The sequence below is a fragment of the Aquarana catesbeiana genome, linkage group LG01, assembly GCF_042186555.1.
Source record: "Aquarana catesbeiana isolate 2022-GZ linkage group LG01, ASM4218655v1, whole genome shotgun sequence".
NCBI classification, from domain to species: Eukaryota; Metazoa; Chordata; class Amphibia; order Anura; family Ranidae; genus Aquarana; species Aquarana catesbeiana.
Window position 1 is genome coordinate 846,490,816 of NC_133324.1, and position 27,431 is coordinate 846,518,246.

At 38.1% G+C, this 27,431-nt stretch overlaps 1 protein-coding gene across 14 annotated transcripts in view; it reads right to left on the bottom strand.

The window, feature by feature from the left end:
• Positions 1-27,431, bottom strand: part of PCDH7 (protocadherin 7) — a 1,158,392-nt gene that overhangs the window by 1,091,484 nt on the left and 39,477 nt on the right. For 3 of the 14 annotated variants that reach the window (XR_012237043.1, XR_012237044.1, XR_012237045.1), the window contains exon 2: positions 10,559-10,916. The exons of 6 other annotated variants lie outside the window; for them this stretch is intronic. Coding sequence is in view for 1 of the 8 variants with exons in the window: in XM_073609027.1 (XP_073465128.1) it covers positions 10,875-10,916 (42 nt within the window). In the remaining 7 variants the exon portion in view is untranslated. Of the gene's footprint in view, positions 1-10,287; positions 10,917-13,379; positions 13,483-13,727; positions 13,826-17,489; positions 17,572-27,431 lie in introns of those variants that run through there. 5 more of the 14 variants (XM_073609027.1, XM_073609043.1, XR_012237048.1 and 2 more) reach the window with 4 other exon arrangements.

The following is a 27,431-nucleotide window of genomic DNA, read 5'->3' on the forward strand; positions in this document are numbered from 1 at the left end:
CCAAACAAGAGTCTAGTAGACATCCCGGGTGTAATGAAACATAAAATCATAAATTATAATATAATAAATAAATATAAATCTTTATAAAAAATAATAATATAATAATAATAAAATTAATTTCCCCATGATTCACTATCGCTCAATTCTGAAAGTGTTCTAATTTACTATCGCTGTTTTCTAGCTGGTCTAAAACCACTTTTGACGTAAAGGGACACTTTTTGGCATGGCCAAAGCATTGGGGACAAAAGGGATGTGAAATAATTTTATACAGTAATGTTATCTGTAAGATTACAGTGTACTGTATGTTTTATGATTTTTCACTGTTTTTTATTTGCCGCCGGGCTCCGCCCCCGCGTGTCGCAACGCTCGCAGGGAACGGAGCCCGGCACAGAGAGGCTTCGGGCAGAGGCCAGAGCCTGCAGACACAGCGGGGGAACATCGCAGGACCCTGGGGACAAGGTAAGTATACCGCACCAGGATCCTGCAATGCAATCTTGAGTGTGGATACCGCTAATGGTGCCGAAATTTAACCCCGAGCCACACTCGGGAAAACCGACAGGGAGGTTAAAGCCGTATTTTTTGTACAATTTTCTGATCATGTGTGTGGGCCTTAAAGTATAACTAAAGGTAAAACTTTTTTTTAGTTTTGGATAGATTGGAGAGGGATTAGCACACTGGTAAGTTTTTATTGATGTCTGTGTCTCCGTCAGGTAGATTTCCCCACCTCTATTTTTCCTATTTACCATTGTCATTGAAAGTAAAAGAAAGTAAAAGAAACTCCCTCTATTTTTCCTATTTACCATTGTCATTGAAAGTAAAAGAAACTCCCACATTTTGGGTTGTCCCCATGAAAAGTAATAGAGGGGAAATCTTCCAATGGGGACACTAGTTCTGGTGACCTGGAAGGCCCCAAGGAATTCCCTTAATTTGCAGGGATTTCCTCTCATTTCCTGTTCAGCTATGGGATGGAAATTTAAGAGAAATCTCCCCAATGAGACACAGACAGCGAAAAAAAAATCTGGCAAGGGTTATAACACTTCCTTACTCTATCCAAAATGAAAAAAAAAAAAGTTTTGCCCATAGTCCTCCTTTAAAGAGCTCATCTGATGGGTAGCGATTAATACATGTGCATATCAAGTACCTGAAGATCTTCCAAATATTTCAACATCCCTAAAGCAAACAGTAGTCCTTGTGCCTGGGTAACTTATCAAAATATAAAACCAAAAGTAAAGCTGATATATTTCAAAATGGTGAAAGTAAATACACAATGTTCTACTGTTGGTTACTTCATATCATAAATATGTCTTGGTGTGAATGATTGCTGATATTCTTGTTATAATTTCGCAGTTAGACCAAATTCACATTTAGAATTGTATAAATTAATACCGTTTATGGCATTGTTAGTGTGTGATGGCACTAGTATTTTGCATTGATGTAACACAAAATTCAACATGCATTTTGCTGCATTTCACAACATGTGTTTTGTATACCTTTAAGCCCCGTACACACAGACCGAATGCCAGCCAACATCAATAAGAACATGTGCATGTTCATACCTCAATACCATAAATAATAACATATTTGATTTTTCACTCCAGCAGTATATAATGAGTTTGGAAATTGTAGAGAAATGCTTAAATGCATTACAATTTAACGACACCCATTAGATTTTAGATGACTAAAATCATACTGGAGATTTTAGTCGACTAAAATGTAGGACATTTTAGTCAACTAAAATGTCCTGTAGATTTAGTCAACTAAATACGACTAAAACTAAAACAATTGCAGAAGACTAAAATGGGACTAAAACTAAAATGCCATTTTAGTCCTAAGACTAATGCTGCGTACACACGATCGGAAATGCCGCCAGCAAAACTCTGATGAGAGCTTTTTGCCGGAAAATGCAACCTTGTGTTTGCTCCATCGGTCTTTTGCTGGTGGAATTCCAGCCAGCAAAAGATTGAGAGCATGTTCTCTATTTTTCGGTCGGGAAAAGTTCCTATCCGAAACTGAGTTTGTCTGTATGCAATTCGGACACGCAAAATAACACGCATGCTCGGAAACAATTTGAAGCTTGCTCAGAAGCATTTTCTCGGCTCGTCGTAGTGTTGTACGTCACCGTGTTCTTGACGGTTGAAAATTCAGAGAACTTTTGTGTGACTGTGTGTATGCAATGCAAGCTTGAGCGGAATTCCGTCGGAAAAACCATCCAAGTTTTTTTTGACAGAAATTCCGATTGTGTGTACGCGGCATTAGACTAAAACTAAATCGAGTTTTGCTGCCAAAATTAACACTGAGTACAGCGACCGCTTGGAGCTGACAGTTTTTTTCATTCAACCCTCTGGTTAAATGAAGGAAAAAAAAACTAGTATTGTGTACTAGGCTTTACCCAAGAACAGAAAAATGCGGTCTGAGGGCTTTACAGTAAAGTATGCTCAAAACACAGGAAAATGCATTATCATTGAAGTAGAACTAAAGGCAAAACATGTTTATTTCAAGTAGAGTAAAGAAGGGTTTTAATCCCTGTCAGTTTATTACTACTATGCCATCTGTGTCCTATGGTGGAAAATTTCTTTCACTTTGTGTCCCTCAGCCATAACAGGAAGTGAGAGGATATCCTTCCAAAGTGAATCAATTCTTGTTACCTGGGTCACCAGAACTAGTGTCCTCATAGGAATACATTTCCCTCTATTTCTGTTCTGGGGACAGCCCAAATGTGTGATTCTATTTTACTTTCAGGGATAACGGGGGGCTCAGACCTCAAAAGAAACTTGCTAGATGTTCTAAAAATAAGTGTTGCCTTCAGTTATACTTTAATATCTGTGGCCCTCAAGTAGGACGTCTTTTATGCAGCCTACTGTCATGTTTGCATTTTTTGAGTCATTCATAAAATTATGTGGAGTTTTCTGCATCCATGGTCACTCATTTCCCCTGATTCCCCTTTTATAAGAATAAAACAAGCTTTGCTTGCTTCAGTCCTGCAGGCAGAAAGCACATTTGCAAAGCACCATGCTGCTTTATAAATGGATCCCTTAGATGGGAATGTGGGAATGGAGCCTCATAGACCATTTTATTCTGTTATTCCCAAAGCTCAACATGTTTATATCGCCTTTATTATACTGGTTTACTTTGATTATTGCTTAGTAAAATAAATAAAAACCCATGATAGACATACTAGTTGGTGGTCAAAAGTGAAAACAGCTAATCTCATGCAAAAACTGAAGATATATCTTAACTAGTTTGCCTGAAAAGCTTAGCTGTGTCAGGAAATATGACTCAATGTAAATCACATTTGTGGCTAGGTATTTGGGTGGGGGATGAAAATTATGAGAACATGTGAATGAACATGCATTAGCACTGCACACTTCCGGCTGCACTCTTAAAGATTACTCCATTATTCATGTAATCATATAATGCTGCTTGAAAACACTCACCATTGTATTATTAACTTATACTGCTTAATAATAAGTATTTTTGAAAATTCAAGATTTACATTATGAATAGTAAAAGTAGCATTTTCCAAATAAATATACTAAAGACGGTTTATCAAAAAGCCATATTACACAACATTGTACCATCGGTGCCTTCGGGTATCTTGGCATGGGATTATTAAAGTAAATTGGGCCCTTTCACATGGGCTTTCTGATCAGGTCCACCTTTTTTTTAAGGCAGGCCTGATCGGAAGCACCATGCAGCTCTATGGACAGCTGCCTACCTCCAAGTCTGCCCAGGTTGGTGTCCTTTTCCATTTTTGGCCAACTTAAGCTGGCCATAAACGGTTCAATCCTCGGCTGGTTCATCAGCAACCAGCCGAGATTTGAACCATGTATGGGCAGGCTGATTGTACCCAAGTTGATCCATCAATTGACTTGGAAAAAACCAGCACGTCGGATTTGTAGGATGTGATTATTGCCAGCAGCTATAGCCAATAATCACTGTGTTCTCCACGCATCATCTATGGTAGGCTTTAAACGTGATGGATCAGGGGGTAGCCTGATGTAAACAACAGAATTAATTTACATCTGGCTGCCCATAGAGCTACCACTGGACACAAATTGAATGGCCCCGGATATCAAAAAACGGACTACTTCCTCATTCGGCTATGATTTAGCAGGGGATCTGCTCACGGATCCCCCATCAATTGGACTGGACAGTGCTCCATGTGAATGGGCCCAAAGTATACCAAGACAGTTTATAGTTGTATGGGCTAAAGAACACCAACAAACTCTCTAATGAACTAGTTTAATTAACATTGAAGCCTTAAAACAGAAGTTATCTTTATCTGCATTACTTCCACCACAGATTCAAAAGATAAGGGGAATGTGCCTCATTTCATTTATGCCCCAATTGCTATCTCATTGCTCATTAAAGAGTATCTAAACCCAAGAACAAAAATGTAATAGTCTATTGGAGCCTACCAGTTCTTAGGTTTAGTGGCTGCATTTGTTTTTTTTTCCAGGCTTTTTTTCTCTTTATTTTTACCTGGTGATCCTACCACTAATAGGTTTCCTCTCTTAGGGTGACAATGCTCACTGCCTATAATGTATCTATGGAGGAGAATGATTGTCACCCTAGGGTAGAAAGTATGTTTGACTACAGAATGCCTCCCTCTCTTCTCATTTCTATAACATGGGAGGGAGATATTCTGCGGTCCGCACAGAGAGCTGGAAACAGTGCTAGCTGACAACAGTGCAGCACAAGCAGAGAGCACAGGAAGTTAAGCTGGCCATAAGTTATACAATTTTCTTGTACAATTATCCTTTACATTTACCAAAACCATATAATATGAGGTCAAGCCTAGTACACACTAATAGTTTTTTTTCTGACAGCTCTGGAGGAGCTGCTGTACTAACTACGTGATGTTAATACACTGATCACCCCTGCTGTGCTATTGTGTTCTGACTTTTTTGGACAGCCGGCCCCAAACAGCCGGCCTCTGTGCGACCGGCTGCAGTACATGTGGGCCGAATGTTGGCTTGTTTCTATTGAACCGTCTGATGCGGCCCGACATCTGGCCCATGTGTACGGGGCTTTACAATTTGTATGCAATCAGGCAGGCCATTGCACTACATAGTTGAAGGTTGAATTCTAAAGGAAATTGAATAAAAAAATAGTATAATGTATAACCAGCTTTATCAGCTCACTAGATTTTTGGCAAGATAACAGGAATTTTTGCATTTATTGAACAAATAAATGAAAATGCCTTCCCATTTACATTTAACAAACCAAAAGGGAGAAAATAAGAGAAGTTTATTGTTAGGTTTATATACACTTTAAGGCCTACACCATACAGGCCCATGATTTCCATAAACTGCACTACTGATGGCCAAAAAGCCTGAAACATCTGTGTGCAGTTTAGAATGAATGGCTCTATAATTTTAGCTATTTGTGCATACAAGCAACCTTATGATCAAACAAGTACATCCACCCATACCCGCACATAATAAAGTACATTTATCCATCATTCCAAACATACCAGCATAACCTTAGACAGGTAGATCCAAGCATACATTCATTCCTCCATCCATCTACAGATCCATGCACACAATTCCCTAAAGTATCCTAGATAATAATATGGTTATCTCATCAAACCAAAGGATGCCAGAATACATAATAAAGGAAACAGCTTTTATCTAATTTAGTAAGCCCTCGGGTCAGGGAGAGGAACCACGCCTGCAATACAATTTAAAGGGTGGTCGCGCCTCTTACAGTGTTTGATGAATAGATTTTTAAACTTGCATTCACATTAAGGCAGCTTGGCTACCTAGAGCACACAACTGAAATTAAAACAGGTCGTTTACTCCTCCAATTATTAATAAGAAAAACAGAAAGAAAATCAAACATTATATTCGTAGTATTTTTTTATTTTTTTTTTACTTTTGCTAAGGCTACTCAGAAAATAATATCGTTTTAGAATTCGTAAGACTTAATACTAAGCCTCTCAAATCTGCAGACTTATTTTTCGTCTTTAGTGAGAAATGGAATTTCTTTATCCTTCAGTTCTGCACTGACAGCAGATCATGAAGTCTTATAAAGTCATTAAGCATTTCTGAACCCTTTAAGAAAGTCTTAGTCACAGTATTTCTTTAATAAAGATTTTTTTTTCAATTTTTGCATACTATCTATCCGACAATGCAGTAAAGTACACAAATAAATTACAGTTTCATAAAAAAAATTTCACTTTATTCATCAAATGTGCACAGCATTTGCAATTACAGCAGTTTGTTTTTTCAGTAACAATAAAAAGTTTTGAATGTTGCTTCATAAATACTTGATAAGTCAATTTACAAAAAAAAGGAAAAGGCTAAACATGTGTCCTTTAAAACATTATAAAAAAAATAGAAAAAGAAAAAAAAAAGACACCTTTAAAAGCATTCAAGGGAACTGAAGTTACAAGATGTTAATTTATGTGCTATTCTGACTCTGAATAAGTAAATAATTGTCCTGCAATACAGCAATCAGTCAAAGCCAAAGGTTGCTCGTCCTATTGGCTCATGATTTTTTTTTCTGCCTACCAAAAAAAGGTGAAATGAATCACAATGGAGCTCTTTGATGCTGTAGGGATTATTAATATAAATCCTTTACATAAAATAATGGTCTAATTCCCTTCTCTACCTTTTGTTATGACCCAAAAGGAAACATTACCAGGTAACAAAGCTTAATGAATCACCTCCTGTGAGAGCTACCAGTTATAGCTTATTGCAGTACACATGAAAATAACACTGTAAAAACAATAATTATGACTTCCTTGTACTGCAGATATTTTTGCTTTTACCTTTCAGTTTTGTTTTAGGCTAGAATTACCTTTAAAGACATATTAAGTAAAAGTGTAAGATTTACGTTGCAGCAACTCTTCCGACACCCAATCAGGAGAAAAAATGAAAATAAAAAATAAGCGTTACTCCTGACTGCTTCACTGGGCTGGCTAAAAAAACAAATAGAACTTTGACTATAAAATTTCGATATTTATCAGAGAATGGCCATTTGGTACATGATTATTATCTAACATATGCAGCTAGTTGTCACTCAACACAGTCCAAAGGGACACTATGAATATAATTTAAGTTTCTCTTGTGGAAAAAAGACATGAAGGGACCATATTCAATTTGTTTACTGGTTTTAATGTACACTGTAGGATCAGCTTTATGAGGCTCTGATCAATTATTATCCATGTTATTGTATCCTCAGACTATTACAGAACTTGGTCTGCCAATATACATGGCTAAGGGTGCACACATGAAAGAATTCAGGAACCAGTCGGTACATTAAAAAAAAAAAACATTAAAAAGGCATGGCACAAATTATTTAATTGACTATATTAGGGTTAACTTGCCTTCCAAACATTAGTAGACATAAAAAGTAGACGCTTAGCAGAGCCTGTCTAAGCAGGCACATATTTTATAGAGTGCCACAGAAGGACCCAAACTCTAGAAACTCATTAATGTAAGGCCGGCCATACACAGTTCAAATCTTGACAGCTCCCCTGCCCCCTTGCCGGGAGAAGACAATTGCCTGACTGAAGGGATTCTCGTATCAACACTGTCTGTGTTGATGGGGGAATTGAGCAAATTTATTTTCTGCAACCCGAGGTTTCAGGAAAGAAATTTGCTCCGTGTATGGCCAGCCTAAGTCTTAACCAGCTTCTGTTAACAAGAGTCTTATTATCTGATACCTCCCATAATTCACTGTTGGCCTATAACTATCAAGGGTCAACTGACATTTGCATACTAATGAGTTATGTGCTCTACAGCATACATGACTGTTCATATAGAAACCTCTAGATGCCAACTTTTAATGTATGTTGGTAGGCTAGAAGGTTTGCAGTGAACACACGTTTACATTAAATACCGTCCCTAACTGCTAAAGTGCATTGGTTATATGGTTCCTTGGATGTCTTCAGCCATGCATTAGGGGCTAGTGATAATACTATATCATTAAGTCAGAGCAAAAAAAAAATAGCTTCAGACAACCAGTAAAGTTGAGAGGAAATCTTTGTTTTTTTTTTTAATACTCATTAACCTGATTGACTGTTTGAAGCAAACGTGGGTCATCTGCTGGACTTAATTAGACACAGTATTCATTTATTTCTAGTGAAATTACTGATAGGCCTTTCCAAAATATTATTTCAGATCACATAATGGATGAAAATCTATTTAAATTACAAATTCTGTATAATCACACATCCTGCTGTCAGAATCCACTAAAAGACCCGATTTGAATATGTTCTTGCATACATACAAACAACTCCATTATGGCTCAAGAAAATCTTTTTAAAACCCTGCAATATGCCTCTTTCTTTCAAGCTAAATTTTGTCTGTGATTCTAAACTAAGTATGTAAACAGTCTACCCATATTAAAAATGCTCAACCCGTAATTTTATTCATCTTCCTGTGAATCAGAACTCACAAAAAGGAAAAAAATTAAATCGATCATACCCAAAGCTATGCAACTATGATTATACTTTTAGGTAGGGAAGTGAAATACTATGCAATTCTAAAATGATTGCCGCTTCCTCAAATATAGCAAAGAACTGGGAAGTGTGTCATTTTTGGTATTTTACTATAATTTTAGAGGATATCAAATTATTTGCCTAACCCGCTGCTCTATTTTACAACTCACTGCCAGTATAAAAATAACAAAATATACTTTCAAAAATAGTTTAATGAATATAATCCAAAGTCTTAACTAATATATTATTAAAGTGGGGTTCCTCCTAAAAGTTCATCTATAAAGATTTTACTTGAGGGGGAGATAGGGAAGGAAGCTGTACAGAAAGATACAACCAGGGATCTTTGCCTCCCCCTCAGCACTTAGGTATGTCCAAAGCCTTTTATTTCAGGTTTCTAGTCTACTGACAAAACGGTTACCAAAAAGACCTGCTCTTGGCAACTGCTTACAGAAGGGGTTCATATGAAGCCCCAAGATGACAAGTTCACTGGGTAGAAAACTTTTAGGTAAAACCCCTTTAAGCAGAGAATGTAAGGCAGTGACATAATTTCTGTGGACCCTCAACAAAAATGCTAGCAATAACATATGTTGCATATATTTTGTTTTGCTAAATATGATAATCAAGTGCATTTTTGACTTCAGCGAACAGACCTCTAAAACTAATTTTTACAGACCTTAATCAGTAAAGAGTGCAAGGAGGAAAGTAAAAAGCGCCATAATCATTAGAACCAATCAGAATTCATCTTATTGAGAAAAGAGTTTTTGATTGGCTTCAATAGAGCTTACACTTCCATTTAGCGCTTCACTGTTTTACTGAAAGGTCTAATTATCTCTAATACCAACTACTGGGGTTCTAATTATATAATGAGGCACATAGTTATCAAACACCCTTGAATGTAAAAGTCACATGGTGAAAGCCTGCACTTGCAAAGCAGGGCTAACTATAACACTCTACTGGATCAGTGGACAGAAAAAAAAAACGAAAATACCATTTTATATATAAAAGAACATGAAATTGCATCCACATATTTAATAACTACAGAGTTTTATCAAAAAGAAAAACTAAGATGGAGTCTCCTAAGGAGCTATCTAACTAGAAAAGGCCATTAGGAGAAAAACAGAGTGGACCGAAGAACTACAGTGTCAAGTATCTCAAAAGAGTTTCAAGCTGAGGACAAATCTATTACATATATGTGTGTGTAAATGTTATATGTAGCTCTTTAAAGTTTTATTTAAGGAACAGCCCAGGAAAATGAAAAGCAATCTGCTATATTCTGTTGTTATACATTCCGGTAAAAGAAGACCTTTGCTAGAATTCATGTATATATCTTGTCTTCTTGTTCATTAATGGAGAGTGAGAGAGACAAAAACCTGTAGGTTAAGAATTATGGCTCCCATATGTATTTCTAACAAGCCTTAAAATATTATTGTGGCTTTATGATGGTTAGATAAAAGAATCTGTTGATACAGGATGTCAACCATTATTTCAGTGCAGTTATAAAAACTTGAGCATGTACATCTTCATTTGGAAAGGTGTACCAATACCATTTGGTAGACAAAGTTACAGAGAGGTTGGTAAAACACAGGCAGCCATATTGGTTAAGTGTTTAAGCTGACCAAATCCACTTCTACCATTAATGCTTAAAAAATGACTTTATGTGGTATATATAGAAAATCTAAATATACATTATGTATCTATTGATAGTGCATTCACGTTTAAAATTTAGCCAGGCAAGTTGTCTATATGTTAAAAATGCTTCCGTGTTTGTTGTGTAGACATGCATTTTTTATTTTTTCATCAACACCATTATTTCAAGCTTTAACTTAAAGCTCTGAAAGTTTTTTTTTTTTTTTTACTTTTTAATATCTATAATAAATATTATCTTTATATAATAAATATATTTTATTGGTTTATTTTATAAGAAAATAAAAATGTCCTTCTTAAGGTCGTCATAGTCTCCTTGTTTATCCAACAATTGCAAGAAAATTACATAACATTTAAACAAATCATCGTAACATTGTACATTTCAGAAATCACAAGAGATCATAGGCATTCAAGAAAAAAAACTTGATTGAACGTTCAATAGAACCATTTATACATACAGCGTACCTTTCTGAATGCAAACTTTAACCAAACGCTGGATTCCATTGGTATTCCACAGTCTTGCTTTGTGAAACTCATTTTTTTTTTTTTTTTTTTTTTTTTTGTAATAAGGCAAGTAAAAACATAATACTTTAAAGCAGTTAATAGTTCTTTAAAATGTATATATAAATGGTTTTCAGTCTCCAGTGTTTCCGATGCACGTCAGTTGAAGCTTCTTTCATAATTTAGGCAGCAGAGTCAATCTACACACGCTTATTAGAGTGACTCTGAATGCAAAATAGTCCAACAATCACATTCTCTAGCTCTTTAAGAAAGATATTTTTCAAGATCGCAGCTGAGGTTCACAGGAGGAGTGTGCAGTGACCTGTGGATAAATAGAGGTCTTTCAGTTTCAGGTTTAATTATCCCCAATGAATGAGGACTTGCAAAATGATATGAAAATTATAAACACCTGAAAAAAAAATAGAGCTTTGCTGTTGAAGATAGTATTGGAATTTCCAGCATCATTAAAGGTAAAATTTATTGCTCACAGCAAATGAAAAGATCCCTATCCATGTATTTCCCTGTCATTAGGTTACACAGGGCACAGAGCTGCAGATAAATTATAATTACCAGCAGCAGATAGAGCAATTTAAAAACCAGTTTAGGAGAACAAAATACAGCATTGCAACTGCCAGCACTAGCAGAAATTCAACATGAAAAAGAAAATGCAACATGTTTATTAATTACCCTGGTCAAAAATAATGGGCCTTATTATAGTACAGCTGAAAAGGAAAGGTGTTGGCCACAGCAGCCACAAAAAATCAATATGTTTATTTATTTTTTTTGTGTGCCGGTCAGAAAACAAAACCAAGCATCCGGTTGGTTGCTATGGGCCACACCTCCACTTTTCTTTTTCTGATTTCAAAGAGTTCTCCTATATATTTAAAGGCCATACATAACAAAAACTATAATTAATCATAAACTCTTTACATTCCACACAGGAAATTCCAAATGTTTTCTTGCGGATATAAAATGACATACAATAATTACTAATAATACGAAGAAGCAATATGCGGAAAGCAACAAAGAAAATGTTAGTCCTTAGTAAAATAAAACTTTTTCCCCACCTACCCTTTTTAAGGGTAGAACTATAGGCAAAACTTTTTTTTTTTTTTTTTTTCATTTTGGATAGAGTAAGGGAGTATATTACCCCCTGTCATATTTTTTTTTTCACCATCTGTTTCCAATTGCGGGGATTTCCCATCATTTCCTGTTCCATAGCCAAACAGGAAGTGAAAGGAAATCCAGGAAAATTAAGGGAATTCCTTGGGGACCCCCGCAACACCAAAAAAAGTGTCCCTATTGGGAGATTTCCCCTCTATTACTTTTCTGGGGACAACCCAAAATTTGGGATTTTACTTTCACTTTCAATGATAATAGTAAACAGAGAGGGTGAATCTCCTTAACGGGGGCACAAACAGCAATAAAAACTTGACAGGTGTTCTAATCCCTCTTCACTCTATCCAAAACTAAAAAAAAATGTTGCCTTTAGTTAAACTTTAATCCCTAAAGCTAAACTTCAGACAAACAACTAAAGTAAAATACATATATGTGGGCTGTTTTACTGGCCAAATCATTTGTTTTTTCTGCTCCTCCCCAGTCCTGAGATATACACAGTCCTGGTAGACAGCACAGACAGCTTGGTGACCTGATCTTTGTGTACTAGAGTTAAAGTGGTTGTAAACCTCTGAAAGGCAAAATGAACAAAGCATATCCTTCTACAGTATGTACTTGTCTAAATCCAAAGCACCCAGTGGGATTTCCTTATCCTCTCTTAGTCCTCTGCTATCTGCATAAAAAGTCTATGCCAATACCAGACAATCCCAGGAGATGGTCCTGCCCCCCAGCACACAGCAAGTGATTGACAGACTCAGCTATGTTTTCCTTATGAGACTGTGTAAAGAAGGGGTGTGTGTGTGCTTTCCTTCCACTCAGATCTCAGATTACATTCTGCTCCCTGTTGTATGCCGTGCAGTGTGTGACATCAGATCCCTGCCCCCTGCCTTCTGGAGATAAGAAATGCTGTGTAAGTTTTGGACTTTGAATGGATGTAGAGGAAAAACAGCTACAGATAAACAGGTACAACTTATGTAGGTTCGTCTTTATGTATCACCTAAGGCAAGTCATGTCAGTGAGTATATGTAAGTGTTTACAACCACTTTAAACTATATAGCTGGGTCACCTCCCTGCTCCCAGCCTGTAATTAAACAGTAAAGGAGCAGCGATAGACATATGAGGTTGCCCTTTTGCTCTCTCTTCCTGTCAGCATGTTCTTTGTCAGCATAAGTTTACGTAGCAGAGCTGTTTAGCTTCTACTGCAGCCCCTTCTTCTCCCAGTCTGATTGGTGTACATTTCTACAAGAGGCCAAAATCAAGTAAATTTTGGGTGTTTTTATTAGCAGCATTTAAAAATATTAAACAAATATATAATTGTATTTATTGATATTTTTATATCTGTCTGGAGTTCAGCTTTAAGTAACAAGAACCACTACATACTTGTAATAGTTCAAGTGCACTGTAGGATTCTTAATGTGGCCATATAAAGATAATTTGATATTTTCCCCTTCACATGATGGAAATAAAGGATAACTGGTGTAAAAGAAAAAGTAATAAAAGATGAGTTCCTCTGAGATGAACCCAGAATATAAGGCTGTTGGATGCAGACCTTAAAAAGAAATTGAATTTGCAAAAAAAAAAAAAAAAAAAAGAAAAATATTGCTTGTGGGTTGAGTTTTTTTTTTATGTAGAATATATTTTTACGTTTGCTCTTTTAAACTACATTTACCTATTTAGTAGCACTTTTAGTTAATATACACTCCCTGCAGCCCATGTGCAATGCACACTATCTGCATCTGTTAGACGAGTTTCTGAAGTTGGATTATCACTGGCTGTCCAATGGTCCAAGAAAGAAGATGTTGGGTCCAGAAGGAGAATCAGAGAGGATGGCAGCAGTAAGGAACAGAAAAAAGAGCTGTCATTATGAGAGGAGGGAAATTCAGAGGTAAGTTTGCCTTAAAGTGGACCCCCCTTGCCAAAAACCCCAAAAAGCCCTGCTGCATGCAGCTCTGCATGTTGACTTTCAAACATCCTCAATTCATTGTAAGTATAATCAAAGATTTATTTTTAGACTTACATTTGATGTCATTGCACGTCCTGGTTTCCCGAACACCGGTGACGTAGCCATGGCTTCACACTAGCCCCCCTGGGAAAGCTACATCATCGAGATTTTGTCTGTAAAATGAGAAATCTTGCAAGATCTCGGAGGAAAAAGACTTTTTTTTCCACCAAGAGATCTGCCGAGTTCTGGTGCTGATGTCATTGGTGGGATGGCACAAAAAATGTGGAAGATACAGATGCCCACTCTTAACATTTGCTTTCAAGAGGGCAGTGCAGTTTTAAAGCAAGGCGTGGAAAGAGACATTCGAAAATGAGAATAGCGCAACAGACATGACAGATCATATAAGCTATACGTAGCTCATTCATTTACAGGAAAATGTGAATGAATGATGCAGCTGTGTGGGCGGAGCCCCTTACAGCCACGCTGTTTTTAAAAAAAGACCCAGGGTGCAGTGATATCCCACCCCCTGTAAATGAATGAGCTATATGTAGCTCGTTCATTTACAGGAAAATGTGAATGAATGACGCAGCTGTGTGGGCGGAGCCCCTTACAGCCACGCTGTTTTTAAAAAAAAGACCCAGGGTGCAGTGATATCCCACCCCCTGTAAATGAATGAGCTATATGTAGCTCGTTCATTTACAGGAAAATGTGAATGAATGACGCAGCTGTGTGGGCGGAGCCCCTTACAGCCACGCTGTTTTTAAAAAAAAGACCCAGGGTGCAGTGATATCCCACCCCCCGTAAATGAATGAGCTATATGTAGCTCGTTCATTTACAGGAAAATGTGAATGAATGACGCAGCTGTGTGGGCGGAGCCCCTTACAGCCACACTGTTTTTAAAAAAAGACCCAGGGTGCAGTGATATCCCACCCGCTGTCACAGAGTGGGAAGCGCTGGCGGCGGGGGGTGGGTGTATAGTAGCATGCTACATATTACATATATATTACCCTAAATATGGGTGTAACATGTAAAATCTCCCAAAGGTGAACTTTAAAAGGGGGGCATAGGAGTGCACTTAGTTCTGCACTCCTGTGACCCATATTCAGCCCGCTGTCAGATGACACCAGAAGGCTGGTCCAGGCTCTGCAGGGATCCTGACAATAATGTCGGAATTCTCCCAGATGCCTGACTGGCAGCTGGCTCAGCCTTTCAGTGCACCACTGAGATCCTGAGCCAGATGCTCCCGCCCCCTCCTCTGCCTGGCGCTCCAGTGAGAAGAGTGGTAACTGACAGTCACAGAACAAAGCGATTGGTGGTCTTTGATCACTCGGGTCTTGATCTTAGAATCAGCGGAGACAGATGCAGCATCGGAATGATGCTGCATCCACCTAGACGAGTATGTTTGTTTGTTTTTTGGAAAACCTGCACTTCTCTTTTAATTTATTTATGTCTTATGATTAAAAAAAAAAAAAAAATAGGAAAATTTACATAAAGGCAAGCCTTCTATTTTGAAAATAACAGTAAAAGATCAGTAGCAGTGATCAGCAATGAAGCATCTAGGCCTAAATAATGCAAGTTTATCCCTGTCATATTTATGATTACTACAAGACAAAGCACGTATCATAAGCCAACCCCAAAAGCATATAAATAATGAACTGTCCATCTATGAAACAGTTTAACACAGGTTATCAATAATTCATTTGTGTGCAAACTTTTATCTTTTAATGTTTTGAAAAAGGCTTTACTGTATTGTGCTTGTGTATTATTTTTTTTTTTATTTATTGAAAGGGAATTGTTTATTTTCACAGTGTGGTGTAGAGATGCTTTACTTTATTACATCTGTCTGCTGCCTCCACACCTTAATAAATAATGTAATGCTGAGCTTAACACAAAGCAGATAAAGCTTGTGATTTTTCAAACCTGCATATAGAAAATGTATATGACAGTTGTATGTTTCACCTGGTAAAAAAAAGATTTTTACAATGTATTATTTATTAAAGACCAAAACCAAGATTCCAGTTTTGCTTTTAATCTTATATCTCTTAGGATACCAGGTGATTAAATATTCCAACCACAACTCCTAGTTTGCTCAACGGTTACATTCATTATAAAGATATTAGAGGTCAGCAGGTGCACTAACCAAGTGGTGCTATACCATCAAAGAGGTACCAGTTGGGGAAAAATCTGACCTCTTATGCCACGTACACACGATCGGACTTCTCGTCGTAAAAAGATATGACGACTTTTCCGACTGGATTCTGCTCAAGTTTGCCTTGCATGCGTAGGGATTTTGCGCGTCGGAATTGCCACAGACGATTGCATTTTCGGATAGGAACTTTTACCGACCAAAAAATTGAGAACATGCTCTCAATCTTTTGCTGGCTGGTATTCGGCCAGCAAAAGTCCGATAGAGCATACACAGTCGCATTTTCCGACGAAAAACTCTCATCGGTCTTTTGCGGGCCGAAATTCTGATCGTGTGTATGCGGCATTAGAATTAGGCTGTAACTCACAGTAGCCAGTAAGGAACTGGAACTAAAGTGGACCTAAACCTAAGTTATCACAGGGTGTTCTTATTTTAAAGATGGGAGAGTTTTCGTTATTTTTTATATATTTTTGATTCATATATTACAAATGTGCATGGGATGCATTGTTTTTATGTTTTTCTTTATATAAGGAGCGAGGAGTAGTATTAAAATTTTGTTGTGAATTTATTTTTACAATGACAATAAATCTTATCTTATGTTCATGGCCTGTACCCAAGAAGACCCTTCAAATACTCGGCAGCACTCGGCTCCCACCATGTACCAGTTGCTTGTTCCTTCTGATTTTTATGGGTCAGGCAGGGGGTGGGATCTTTTTGAGGCAACTGCACACACTGACAGGCTTATCAGCCAATTAAATGCTGTCTCTTCAGCCAATCACCACATTCAAGGCCAAATATGGAAAAATTGACAAGCCGGGTATACACTATTAGTTTTTTTTTTGTTCAACCCCGGTTGAACAAAAAAAAAACTGTCGGTTCTAGTCGGAGACATTGTACTAACTATGCAGGGTTAATACAGTGATCTCCCCCGCTGAGCTGTTGTGTTCTGACAGGGGGACACCCCCCCCCCCACCAGAACACTTCGATCAGCGATCTTCGCCATTGGCTGAGAGCGCTTATCGGGAGTTGGTCGGATACGAATCTTCCAGCATGCACGTTCAGACCAACATACACACAGCAGAATGTTGGCTGTTTTTTTGTTGAACCGGCAAATGTCTCCTGACTTTCTGCCCCTGTATACGGGGCTTCAGTGGGTCTCTAGAGGGTCCTACCACCATGTAAGCATGTGGAGCGCCCAACTGGCTGTTTTATGTACATTCCAGGATGTAAATGGATAGGAAATGGGGGGGGGGGGGATTGGTGACAAAATGGAATTATTATACTTTATTAATAAAGCTTTAGGTTGTGAATGGCTGCCATGGGCTATGTACAGCAGCCAGAATATGGGATGACATTATGTGCATAATTTACATTATTTAGCAGCAAGATAATTCAGGAATGTTTTACGGACTCTATTTCTCAGGAATAAACAATTATAAGCTGCATATTTTACTATATGGTTAACCAAAGTGCTGTCTGTGGTTTTTCTGGAATTAAATAGATGTGGCCTTCGGTTCACTAAATGCGGCTTCATACAGATTTATTTAACTACACTTGGCTTAATGTTTCATTTGAGTTAAGCAAGCCTGGACGCATAGTAACTGGAAACACAAAAGGCCCCATGGTATAGACAATGAATTCAAATATGAATAGGTGATAATGCAGCATATGAAAATAAACTATGCACTCACTCTGCTGAAGGTCGAAACAGTTCTCCTTTAGAAATCCCTAATATTTTACAAATAAGAGAAGCATCTGACATGCGGGAGGTGTCTGGGTGTGCACAGATAGGTAAACAGAGAAGCACAAAAGGTAGAAGAACAAAGACAGTTACTAACATGTAACAGCTACAAAGATTCTATTTACTGTGCATGTTTTGTTCATTATTGTGTTTCTAGAATTGCTCTTTTAGGCTCCAAATACACAGAGAGATAAGAGGGCATTGGATGGAAAACGAAATATAACAACACACAGAAGTGTCTGCTAAAGCTACCGCTCTATTTTGCTGCTCATTCTGGTGTGAACCCCCTACAAGATGAAAGCTCAGACAATAAGTATACTTTAAAATATAGGGGTTAATTTACTAAAAGCAAATATATTGTATACTACTACAAGTGCACTGCAAACACACTTGGAAGTGCAGTCGCTCTAGAATTTTTTTCTTGCACATTATTGGGTGATAGAAATCATGTGAGCTTCCCTTCATTTCAGATCTTCCCCTCAGATCTAGAGCAACTGCACTTGTGCACTTGTATTGTACATTATATATAAACCTCTAAGTGTTTTTATCTTTTTTTGACCCCTACCCTGATCTTACCTAATCCACCCTCCTTCTTCACTAATGCATACTTACCTCGATCTGACAGCTGCAGTTCTGTTGTTTGTTTACATCCGGTGGCACAGGTCTTCACTTTCCTGGCTGAACTTCTGCATTAGTGCCCCAAAGACATCTATCTATGGGGCTGTGTCCTAAGGCCAGAGATGATCGAAGTCTAATGGGCTGTATTGCGATGGCGCAGCCATAACAGTGAAGACTTGTGGCACTGGATGTAAACAAACACCAGGGGCCACAACTGTTGAATCTAGATAAATATGTATCTGTGGAGGGGAACATTGAAATAGGTTAGGTCAGGGGGGAGGATAAAGTGCACTTATCCTTTAAACCTGGGGTGAGATATGAGTCTAAAGTCTAAAAGATAACTGTGCATCATATACACAACACCACCCTACCATAGAAGAAAAAGCTTCTTCTTTGTAGGCTGGGATGACTTTCAAACTGTGACATCAGCATGCACCAGCCTAAATGTAAAACTGTTAACAAATAGGCTATTTAACCAATGGGTTTGAAAGGAATTAGCCACAATGAAGACAATACAAGAATTTAAATATTTCACCTTAAAGGAAATGTGTGAGTGTCTGCACATACCCTTAGATGACCACTTCAATGTTGGGGAAATCCTAATATCTAGACTGTTGTAACACATTCTTTTTCACACTTTCTAGTGTCAAATGCTGGCTTTCACCCTCCTGTGTTCTCACTGGCCCATCACTATGATCAGTAGCCTTAATGACCAATAGGAACATGTGGAGGTTGGAAAAAGCAGACCAGTTTTGGGTAGAGAAGTGAAGGGTGATAATGTCTATTTGTTTTTTTTATATTGTTGTGTACACTTAGAAGCTGGAAAATCTTTGGCACTGTCAGCATGAGTTTAGGCATTTTACAATAAAACCTAAGGGGCCTTTCTGGTACAAGCAAGCACATACTCATCCAACACATGCATGCACAGTTATAGTAATTTGGGACTGAATATTTTAATTTTAGCATAAACCCCACCACAACGCTCTTTAAAACAGGCAGTGACTCATTCTTAGCACTCTTTTTTTATATTTAATTACCTGCAACGTAAGAACAGGAGTTGCAGTTGTCGAAATAGCAATTCAGCCATAAAGGAACACCCAATTTAGACTGTCACTGACTGCTTTCTATACTGTATGATTATACAAAGACAAATCCAGTGCCCTTCTTTTCTTCTCTGTAACAAAGAGCCTTTTAACAGACCCGGTTTGTCACTAAACTGTGACACAGTTGTCATCTTTTTAAACAGTGACTCAGGAGGGTACATACGGGTTTACATAAGCAAACAGTGCAAAGTGCACATGAGTGGATCAAGGAGCTGATTTGACAAGGAGCTGATTGACAACCATTTACCATCACTGGTTGCTAGGATGCTGGTAGCCGAACAGAATCATTGGTTGCTAGGACACTGGCAGTCACACTGCATCACTGGTTGGCAGAACACTGGCAGCCACACAGCATCTTTGGTTGCAAGGGGCCAGGCCACACAGTGTCATTGTTTGTTATGGTGCAGCAAGTCATGGTAACCTAGCAACCAATGGTGCAGTGCAATAGTGCTGTGCACCATACACAGAGCTCAATTATCACTGAGGATAGAGTTTCTGCTATAGTCACTCAGGCCTTAGTTGCACCCTCCATCATTCTTCCATGAGTGTTGTCTGAGGTGGCCACCTGATCTTTGGCTTCCAAAATATGGGACTGCTCTCTAACAACCTGGTATTTTGTCAAGTATAACATCACCTTAAGGCACCAGTTCCATAAACAGTAACAGAATTTTCAAAATTTTCTTTCAGTGATGTCACAACTTAATTAGCTTCATGTTTGGTTTAGGTGACATAAGCGGTCTGATTTACTAAAGGATTTCAGAATCTTCACACAATAAATTGTGTGAATATCCACTTAAATTATTCAAGCACGCACTGATAAAATAAACAGGAATTTCCATTTTACATGGTTGGATCACAGAAAAGAGTACTTAAACAATGTATTATGTGAAGGCTTTCAACTCCTTTAGTTAATAAACTTCAATGGCTCAATGCAGGTCAAGGGTCATGGGTGCATTTAACAAATGTGGCCAATATATTTTCTGTCATTTATATAGATGTCAGTTTTTCTATAACCTGCAGCTGTGATGACTGAATCTTCACTGTCAATGCATGAACGCATTTAAAGATTAATAAAAGAAATTAAGTTGAAAAATAATGACTGAGGCGCCTATTTCTAGCCTTTCAGTAATAATATTACATGTGCACAATTAAATTTAAGACTATGAAAATATATAGTTATATATGAAATGGGTTCAGCTCATTTCTATTAATTTTCGTTTAATGAATATAAAAAAGAGCAGTTAATAAGAATATGATGTGGCCTTGAGGAATTTCACAATGACGAAATGTGCTAGATGAGACCACAAGTTAGCTGGGCCTATACACAGTGCCAAAATAGAGCAGCTTTTAACGTTTGATCTTCACACTGAATTGTAAGTGATCTTATCCTCTGAGGGAAAAAAAAAGGAATATGAGCAGCCATGGCTATAGTAGAGCCTGAACAGCTTTAGCTGAGAATTTTCTTTCATCCGTTTATGACTTGCTAGAATAGCAGGGGAGGGAATCAAAAAGACTTCCACAGAGAGAGGACATATAATGAAAAAGTAAATCATCCCTCGGAAAATTAGTGAGGCATGCATGAGAAATAGTTAAGAGCTACTCCAATCTTTTGTTCCATTCGATAATATTGGGACAAGGGAGTCTAGTTGGTAGAATTACACACGCTGTTATGCGGGGATGTCACTGACACCTCTATCCTGATTCTTCTCGTACTGCCGTGTTTGTAGCAAATTGCAGAGCAAATCCACTTGCATGGTTACAAGCAATTAGAGTAAAAACCTGAGGTTGTGTATTTTAAAGAAGTGAGTCCATCAATAAAAATCTTTCCCCTTTCTCATTTCCTGTTTTTTTTTTCTCTGTTATACGGCCTTCCTTTCCTTCATTCTCTTTCCCCTTCTTCTTCCTTGTTTTCCCATTTCTTTGTTGTCAAGCCTTCTTCTTCTCAATCTACTTTCCTCTTTCCCACTTTCTCTTTTTATTTTCCTTTTCAAAGTAGTTATACTTCCTTCCTTTCTCTTAATAACCCTGCTTCCTCCTACATTCTCTCTTATTTTTCTATTTTCTGTTGTCTTCATTTCTTCTTTTTTTCCCTTCTCCCTCTTTCTCTTTTTGCTTTCCATTTCTCTGTTACATGTCTTTCCTTCCTGCCTTTATCTTTCTCTCTCCCCAATTCCTTCCTTTTTATTTTCACTTTCTATGTTGTAATACTTCCTTCTTTCTTTTTTTATTTTCCCTTTCTCTGTTGTACTTCTTTCCTTTTTCTCACTTTCCCTTAATTTACTTTTTTTATTTCCCCTTTCCCTATTGTACATCCTTCCTTCCTCCCTCCTGTTTCAATTTCCTATTCTCTGTTAGTAAAATTGAAACAAAGCTGACTTAAAGCCTAAAGGTGGCCATACATGGGTCAGTTTTTTCATTCAGCCAGCGGGTTTAAAGCCAAAAAACTGACCAGATTCCCCCATCCATACTTCTGCTATGGATGCATGAATCCTCCCCACTGTGCCATTGTATTCTAACAGTGGGGATACTTCACCGCAGTTATAATATACAGATCAGCACTGCAGCCTATTGACTGCTGGGCACTGATCGAGGGAAATTATACCGATAAGGCAGTTGAACAGAAGTTGATTGGTAGATCGACTTCTGTTCAACCACACTGACCATACATGGATCAAAGCTTGGCCAATCCCTGCTGAACTGGATGAATTTCGATCCATGAATGGCCAGCTTAGGACATCTGAAATAGAACAACTTGGCATCCTAGTGGGACTCCTTGTGGTGTGTATTAGAAGGAAAAACACCAAAATAAGACCTTCTTAAGGGACTCAGCTGTAAGTTGATTAATGATCTTTTAATATGTGTATAATCGCATATGATTTGCTAAATACAAATATCTTTGTATTTTGGTTACAAGCGGTTCAGGGTTATATACTGTATGTGCAAGTCCGTACACATGATCAGAATATCATACAAAAAAAATACCACTTCGAAGCGATCCTACGATAATCTGATCGTTAGTACACAGCATTCGTGAAATTTTCTGAGGGGACAAACACCAAAATGTTTCTTGTATGATACCAGATCATACGATTTTCGCTTAATAAGTAGTTTCCTCCGACAATACAATGCAAATACATTACATCACCTCAAATTTTTATTCTGTCGTATGAGAATTTTCATACTTTAGTGACCTATTTGTTTTCGATATAGAGACTAGCATGCAAAAAAAAAAAATAGGACGATCATTCGTCCAATAATCTATCTCATTGTGTGTACTAGGCTTCAGGTAGGTTTTCTTCTATTATACACTACAAAGGATGTCAAGTTGTTCTATTTCAGATGTCCTAAGCTGGCCATATATGGAATGAAATTAAGCCGGTTCAGCAGAGAATGGCCGAACTTCAATCCATGTATGACCTTTCTGGTTGAACAGAAGTCGATCTAACGATCAACTTCTGTTCAACCGCCATGTTGGTATAATTTCACTCAATCAGTGCCCAGAAGTCATAGGCTGCCTTTTGACTTTGTTGCTATCCTTCCTTACTCCCACTCTCCCTACTACCTTCTTTCTTATTTTATCTTCTTTTGTTTTCTGTTGTTGCACTTCTTTGTTCACTCTTCTTTCTCTGATGCCATACTTCCTTACTTCCTCTAACCCTCCCCTCCTCTTTTGATTTCCTTTTTCTATTTTGTTAGGCTTTCTTTGTCTCCTCTTCATTCTTTAGCCCCATACCCGCGATCGGACTTTCCGACAACAAAACCGTGGAATTTTGTCCGAAGGTTGTTGGCTCAAACTTGTCTTGCATACACACGGTCACACAAATGTTGGCCAACAATTATGAACGTAGTGACGTACTAGACATACTACGTGGTTTTTCAGCTCTTTAGCACCACCCTTTGGGCTCCTTCTGCTAATTTCGTGTTAGTAGAAGTTTGGTGAGTGTTGATTCGCGCTTTTCTTTTCGTTTTTCATTTAGCGCTTTTCAGTTCACGCTTTTCAGTTAGTTTCTGAATGTCTGTTCGTCAACCATACATGTTGCAGAATCGAAGGAGACAACGTGTTATTTATTATTGGCCTTGGAGTTATTGCTTTGACATTATTTTTTTGGTTGAATAATGATTTGGTTTGGTATATTTTCTATATTTTTGGATGCATAGAATGCACTTTTTGGTTCTATTGGCAGATAGCATATCTCATTTTTATTTAATTTTTTTAATGCACAATAAAAAATTGTGGAAAATAATACTTGGCTATGAGTTTTGCTTCAAATGACAGTTTGGGAGTAGACAGTTACATTTTTAAAAATACAATGTAAAATTGACAAGGGACACCAACATAGTTGTATCTTTGATCTTAAAAACTACGGGATAATGGTGTTGTGGTAACTTGCACAAACAAAAAAAAAAAAACATAATGATATTATTCTTGATATCACTAGAAAAAAAAAGCCTTTGAAAATGTGTTTGTAATAACTCCATCAGTATCACCAGCAAAGCAGCTTCATTATTATCCAATTAAAGAAGAAGAGAATTGTGCGCTGCATTTCGAGATTTCATAATTTGCCACGTCATGAATGTTAATTCTCCATTACAAACGCTAGTTTACAAGACCGTCTGCTTCTGCTTCCGAGCATGCGTGTTTGTACTTTGGACTTTTGTCCGACGGACTTGTGTACACACGATCGGAAAATCCAAAAACATACATTTGTTGGTGGAAAATTTTAAGACATGCTAGCCAACATTTGTTGGCAGAAAGTCCGACAACAATTGTCCGATGGAGCATACACACAGTCATATTGTCCCCCAACAGCCTGACATCCAACATTTCCCGTCGGAAAATCCAATCGTGCTTTACTCTTGCTGTTGTGTTTTCATTCCTCTTTCTTTCACTCTCCCCTCCTCCTTCTTACTTTTCCCATCACTTTTGTTTTACTTCTTTCCGGTCTCCCCCCTACATCTTTCGTCTCAATCTACCTTCCTATTTTTATTTTCCTCTTTCTTTGTAATTATATTTCTTCTTCCCGCCTTCCTTCTATTTTTTTCTCTTATCTTACTTCTTTCTTTCTATGCCCTCCCCTTCTTTGTCCCAGCCACAATACTTCCTTTCCTTCTTTCTCTTATTTCCTTCCATCCACCTTAATATTCATTATTTCTTTCTTTATTTTTACTTGTATGCTGATCTTCTTTTTTCTACTTTCTCTTAGACTTCTCATCTCCTGTAGAATTTCAAATTCACCCATTATATCACTAATAGCTATTAATAATAGTTCTTTCAAAAACCTGATTCCAATAAAAAAACTGGTGAAAAGATGAAAAGCAATAAGAAAAAAAAATAGAAGAGTGGGAGAGGGAGAGACAGAAGTGTTTGCTGTGACGATTTGAGAATCACCTTACCAGTAAAAAGTTGACAAGAGCACCAAATTGCTCATCAAGTGGTATAAATTGCCGCTATTATCCCTACATGAGTACCAGCACTGTAGGGGAATCTGAAGTCAATCGACTTGCAGGATAGAATACCAGGGAGGATGTATTGCTGAAAGACCAAGTCTGTATGTACAGACATAGAATGATTTTTAATCTCACATAAAATATCAATTGGATTTATTTAGTTAGTTTTAATTTTACCTACACATCTCCTCTATTTGTGATACTGTTATCATCTGTAACACATTTCCATTAAAGCTAAACCCCAGACAAAAGACAAAAAATTCCATTTAATCCAATAAGGTAATAGTTACAAAATATCCCATCAGCAGCCTGGTGGTATGCTCTGGACCAAACTGTGTTTCTGATATATTGGAATGTGCTGGGAAGTAAGTCCAGGTAGTGCTTCTGCTAGAGGTATTTGGATGGCAAGACTGGATGTATACAGTATATTTCTCTCGGACACCATACTTGGATTGAGCATGTGATTAGGGGGTGCTGCAGTGACTCCTAACTAGTCATGATTTACAACATGGAAAGATAAAAACATCATGAAATATGTCGCCAGCACACCGATAAGCTTCTTTCAAAGTGCCAAGCTATTTATGCTTGTATGATCACATAGAAAAGCATGCCGGTGTCTTGCCGAGAAAGTTCCCTCGGCGGATAAGGACCCCCCCCCTGTACTGCGCAGTACAAACTACTATGAGCCGCCGGAGATAGCCGAAGCTCAAAATCTTTAATCAGCTGTACACAGCGCCTGCGCCCTAGGTCCAGGTTCCTTCCCCACCATCCAAGTGGACCTAGAGGGGGAATAAAAAAGAGCCGAGCGAAGCAAGGCCGTGCCCGAACCATGGCGAATGAAGCAAGCCCACGAGGGGCCCTCTTACAGGCGCCGTGTACAGCTGATTTTGAGCTATTCACCTTCAGCTATTTCCGCCGGATCCTACTGCGCAGGCGCAGCGCCTGCACAGTAGAGGGGGGTCCTTATCCGCCGAGCGGAACTTTCTCGGCAGAACACCGGGATTCTTCTTCAGGCATGTGATCATCACTTTGAAACAATCTTTTTAGTGTGCTGGCGACATATCATCCATGGATGGAAAGACTGGCACACATTTTTACACCTTTTGTTAGGGGAGAATTTAGCTTTATTATAAGGCTGAAGTAAAATAATTCTTTATAATATGACTAAAACCTGGGCTCAGAATCAGATTCCTAATTTTTCACAAATTTAAACATACCTACGAAACCAAAAATCTGCACACTATTAACGTTCATTGTTTAAGGAGTACGTGAGATTAATAAGTTTTATTGTACAGATACAGTACAAAAGTGTTTGCGCATACATGTGCAAGTTGGATGAATCTTCCATCCAACTTAAAGTGGAACTTCAGGAATTTTTTCATCTTTCCATCTATTAAATCTTCTGCCCTTGTTGTTTTAACTTTGGATAGTAAAACATTTTTTTCTGCCAGTAAATACCTTATACAACCCACTTGCTGTTCCTTGTCTGGCTTATGACATCATGCACAGCTCTCTCTCTTACTCTCACTGAGAGTTTGTCAGGAAGGGAGGAGGGGTGAGTCAAAGGGGGCCAATAAGAGCAGCAGAGCTGGAGGTGTGCCTCTGTGTGTCTGTGTAAATCCAGGAAATTGAACAGGCAACAGCTTCAGCTGCCCACAGTTAAAATGGCTGCAGCCAGACTTAGTGGAGGGAGATTTCTGCAGCATATTTGGCAAGTACAAAATGACAGTATATATAAAATAATATGCAAAATGGTTGGAGGGAAACTTCAGAATGGCAAAAATGTTTTTATTACAAATGATGTGAGCAGACTGCAGTTTCTCTTTAAAGTGTTACTAAACCCAGGACCCTGCATTCACTACATCTGGTCTCCCACAGTACAAAGAACAAAGAAGATGACATAGTTTTAGTAAATATAAACCGCTAAATACATTTTCTCATCAGCAGTTAGAGCAGTCTTGTGACTTCTATCAGTGTCTGGTTAAAACTTGAAGGAGGAGTTTTAATTTTCCCTTGATTGTCCTATGAGGCTGCAGGACCCCCGACCCTCTGTCTGAACAGTGCTGATTGGCCCTGTGCTGATTACATGCACTCTCCCAAGAAAAAAGAAAACTCTCTAGCAATACACACCAAACTGAGCATGTGCAGCTTGCCCCCAAGGCTCTGTTCTATCAGGAAATGGTTTGGGGACGGTGAAAGAAGAGCAGGATCAGTGAACACAGGATCAAACAGCCTTTTTACACAATTCATAGGAGTAAGCCCTTAGGTTCCACAGTGAGTATAACAAGCATGCTTTACTGCATATACAGACTGATTTTACAGTTGTGGGTTTAGTAACACTTTAAATATGTGAATGTTATAAAGCAAAAAAGCATTTTTACATAGAATAATTATTGGTTGATTAGTTCTAAGGAGTCCTCATCAGCTAAATTATTTGGTGATATACAGTATAACGGATGCATTTGCTGTACTAATGTAGCCTTGAGGTGCAATGTCAAATATTAAGGAGACGCTTGGGGTACATAAAAAAAGAAACACTCATACTCCCATCCATGCTCCAGCATCTGTGTGATACAGCAGCCATCCCACATCAGGAGAACGGAGCGATCACAGGGCCGCTGATCCCTCAGTTCTCAGTCTGCTCAGAGTGGAGAGCAGTAACTGTAATGCCCTGTACACACGGTCGGATTTTCCGATGGAAAATGTGTGATAGGACCTTGTTG